General features: G+C 43.3%; 1 protein-coding gene across 1 annotated transcript in view; it reads right to left on the reverse strand.

The window, feature by feature from the left end:
- Mtfmt (mitochondrial methionyl-tRNA formyltransferase) overlaps positions 1-4,436 on the reverse strand; it is an 18,299-nt gene that overhangs the window by 10,858 nt on the left and 3,005 nt on the right. Inside the window, 2 exon segments of the mRNA XM_005347759.3 lie at positions 2,517-2,592; positions 3,740-3,842. Coding sequence (XP_005347816.2) covers positions 2,517-2,592; positions 3,740-3,842 — 179 coding nt within the window.

The following is a 4,436-nucleotide window of genomic DNA, read 5'->3' on the forward strand; positions in this document are numbered from 1 at the left end:
TCACACCTTTAATCCCAGCACTTGGGAGTCAGAAACAGGCGGACCTCTGTGAGTTCAAGGCCAGCCTGGTCAACAGAGCTACACAGAGAAACCCTGTCTTGGGGAAAAAAAAACCAATATAAGTTAAAGTTAAAAAATGTCAAACTGAAAGAACATGTAGTCCATATTACAGAGGCTAAACTTCAGTATTATATACATGGATCTAAACAGGCAGGAGAAAAAGACAAAATCTCCTGAGGAAATTGGGAACATGGGGGTCAGGGGAGACCCAAGTAGAAGGGGAAAGGAGAGGAAGAGAGGAGAGTGGAGAGAAAAATGTATAGCGCAGTAAAACCAATAAAAAAAGGAAAATAAAATAAAATACTCCTAGTAAGTAAAAAGGAATAAATGAGAATCCTGATGGAGAAAGAAGGGCAGCAGTCAAGTTCCTCCTTGGAAAAGGAAATATGAAGCATACAAATACTCCCTAAGCACATAAAAGTATCAACGTCACTCGCAGAAGCCATGTACAGTAAAACGACTCCAGTATTTTATTTACTCATTTTCTGAGAAAGGGTTTTACTAGATAGCCCAGGTTGGCCTTGAACTGGAGATCCACTCAACTTCAGTCTCGTCTGCTGGATGAAAGACTGGAAACAGCTCACACAGCCTTAACAGGATCTGCGAATAAATTACAATAGATCCACACAACCAAAGATTCTGCTGATAAAGACAAAAAAAAAAAAAAAAGCAGGGCCTGGACAGGCGCTCATTTGTTGCTCTTTGGTTCCCAGCATCCACAGGACGACTCACAACCATCTGCAACCCCAGTTCCAGAAAACCCTCTTTTGACACTATCCACATGTGGTGGTGCACACATACACACTTGCATCAAAAAATTCACACACATAAAAAGATCTTTTTAAAAAAAATTTAAGGAAGCAGTATCAAAGATGTATTGTCAAGAGCAAAAATCAATAAAAAGTAAATGCATTAATTAAAAGCAGAAAGATAGTAAATTGTTGTTGTTGTTTTTTGGATAGGGTTTCTCTGTGCAGCCCTGAGAGCCCTGGAACTCACTCCGTAGACCAAGGCTGGCCTCCAACTCAGAGATCCACCTGCTTCTGTCACCCAAGTGTTGGGATTAAAGGCATGTGCCACCACTAATAATTTTTTTAATTAAATAAACAAAAATGCCAAGTGTGATGCCATACACCTGTAAGTCCATAACTTGGGGGATAAATGCAGGAGAAGCAGGAATCTAAGGTCATCCTGAACAATATAGCCAGCCTGGGCTCCATGAGACCATGACTCAAAAAGCCAAATTCAGAAACAACAAAGCAAAAAGAAAGGTTGACAGCAACTGAATCCTAAGGCAATCTCTTCTTAACTCAGAAGAATCTTTGTTATGATTTGGTTGAGGCTTCAGCACTATGCAAACACTCTTCTGGAGCTACACCTTGAGCCCTTTTGATATTAAAATTTGTTTTTCAAAAACTACATTTTTAGGTGTGGTAGTACATGCCTATAATTCCAGCATTTAGGAGGCTGAGGCAGGAGGATGGATGTGATTTCTAAGCTATCCTGGGTAAGATCCTGACTCAAAACAAAAAAGAAACTCAAAACATACCAAAAATTGTATATGTTCTGGTAACTAATTAGGATCATACTAGCAAAAACTAAAGATTCAAGCAGTCTTAAAAATGTGTTCCTGGGGGGAAGGGGCTGGAGAGATGGCTCGGCAGTAGCTGGCTGTTCTCCTAGAGGACCTGAGTTCAATTCCCAGCACCCACATGGCGGCTCACAGCTGTCTGTAACTCTAAGATCTGACACCCTCACACAGACATACATGCACACCAATGCACATAAAATAAAAATTTAAAAGTTAAAAAAAAATGTGTTCCTTGATCCTAGTTTGTGTGTGTGTGATTGTTTTAAGCAGATATAAAATCGATTCTTGGACATTTAGGAAAACCTGTGTGTACTGGATATTGGATACTACCTACCAACCAGGACATGTTCAATGCCTTCTTCATTTTAAAGGATTAAAAATTTTTATTTTCATTTTACACCTATGAGCATTTGGCCTGCATGTATGCCTATTGTGGATCACATCCATGTAGTGCCACACGGATCAGAAAAGGACATCAGATATCCTGGGACTAGAGTTACAATGGCTGTGAGCTTCCATATTGCTGCTGGGTGTCTGCAGCCTCTGCAAGAGCAGCCATTGCTCCTAACTCCAGCCACCTCTCCAAGAGTGCATGCTGATGAATTTATACCCGCTAGTGAGCAATCAGAATTTAAAATGTATACACTACATATACAGACAGGAAGATTTGGAGCAAACAGGATCTACATGCTTCTTAAAACGATGGGGGAAATGTTGAAGATGAAGCTATAGGCTAAGGGGGAGAGCCCACCAACCATTATCCGGAAAAGCACATACAAGACAGCGATGAAGTCAGAGCCTTCAGCCACCACTGTGACAAACGAAACCTTTACAAGACGGCAGAGTGTCTGTGGCTCTCACTTACCATACGTCACTCCCTCAGCTGGCTGTGGCCTTCCGTTGTTCAGACTTTCAGGCAAACTTTTCAAAACTGAAATAAGCTACAAAAGGAGAGAGAGAGCACAGAGCATATTCAGCAGAACAAGGCAGACACATCACAGTTCGGTGCCATGAAGTCACCTGTCCCAGCAGAGAGTGGTGGCAAACTGACTTCACCTGTAAGGACCTGTGCTCGTGGATGGCTACCCCAAGCTGCTCTGTGGACACAGACACTGAACTTCTGCCAGCGTTGGTCTGCAGCTGGCCTGGCCACACAGCTCACCCTATCTATCAGGCAGCCAGCATGGAGCTCCCACCACTCTCACAACGTGAGGCAGCGGGGCCTCACGGGAGCATGTTCCAATCCTACCCAATAACCTCCTGGTGCTCTCATTCTGGAAAAGCTCTTTAACGTGTACCTCTCAACATTGTGTTTGCGAAATGAGTGACAGCAACAATTACCTCAGAGGATTGTTGGGAGGGTGCAAAAGAAAAATCACAGAGTATCTAGAACAGTCTTGATAAATGGCAGCCACCATAAAAAGTCACTTCTAAGGGAATGCCCAGAACAGGGAATACTAACCAAAGCTGGGAAACGTACAGATTCCTAGGGTGTGGCTGGTAGCTGAGTGAGAGAAATAGGCAAGGGATGTATAAGAGAGCAGAGAGGAAGCCAGGGAAGAATAAATACCTCACTATGAGATGGAGGAACCTCTGAACATCGCCTATTTTATTGGAAAGCTTTTATTAAGAACCCACTCTGCAGTCCTCAATGGTCACAAATACTGAGCTAACTTTTAGGAAACGAGGGAGAGGAACCACTCTGCTGGTTGTTAAAACAGAATCTCATTACCTTGATGAACCTGGGGCTCCTGATTCTCCTGCCTCAGCCTCCTGAGTGTGAGGTTACAGGTGAATATAACCATGTCTGGTCGTAAGCTCAGTCCTGATCTCACTTTCTCATGCTATTTTATTTCTTTATAGCGTGCGCATGAACCAAGTGACGGTCAGAGGACTTTCAGTAGTCGGTTCTCTCAGGTTGCTGGGCCTGGTGGCAAGCGCCTTTACCTGCTGAGCCATCCCACTGCCATGTCCCCTCCCCCACCAATAAAGCTTAAAAATTATAAATCATAAGATCACTCTTTCCCTCGTATTGCTTAAAAGCCTTCTAAACGCATGAAAAGCCAGGGTGGGGTGGGGGAACTGTACCATGTTGGCACCGAGTTTTGACAACACTGCTTCCAGTTCCTTTGATGTGCTCTTGGGAGGCACAGGGATGGTTTCCTGCTTGAGAATTGGGCCGATATCAAACCTAGCAAGAAAAAGGCAGTCAACGTTATTACTTGTTAGGACAATATGTTTGTCTACATAGCACAAAGAGAGCTAATTGCAGGCTACTACTCGAACTGTTAGCCATTCCAATTTGAGGTCACCCTGGAATATCTGAGACACTGCCTCACAAGCAAGGTCAAGTGAGTATGGGTGCACACGCTTTTAATCTAGGTCAACCAGGGAGACACAGTGACTCTCTGGGGAAAAAAAAAAAACCACAAAACAAATATCAAAAAAAAAAAAAAAAAACAAGCTCCAAATCCTTCTGTCATTTACATCATTTTATAGAAAATCAGGTGTTTAGAGCTGGTCAGTGATGGCAGGTGTCTTTAATCACAGCATTTGGGAAGTAGAAGCAGGTGGATCTCTATGAGTTTGAGGGCAGCCTAGTCCTCAAAGTGAGTTCCAGGACAGCCAGGGCTACAGAGAGAAACCCTGTCTTGAAAAACCAAAAAAGAGGGCTGGAGAGATGGCTCAGTGGTTAAGAACATTGGCTGCTCTTCCAGAGGTCCTGAGTTCAATTCCCAGCAACCACATGGTGGCTCACCATCACCTGTAATGAGATATGGTGCCC

Source organism: Microtus ochrogaster, chromosome 5 (assembly GCF_000317375.1).
Source record: "Microtus ochrogaster isolate Prairie Vole_2 chromosome 5, MicOch1.0, whole genome shotgun sequence".
Taxonomy (NCBI): domain Eukaryota; kingdom Metazoa; phylum Chordata; class Mammalia; order Rodentia; family Cricetidae; genus Microtus; species Microtus ochrogaster.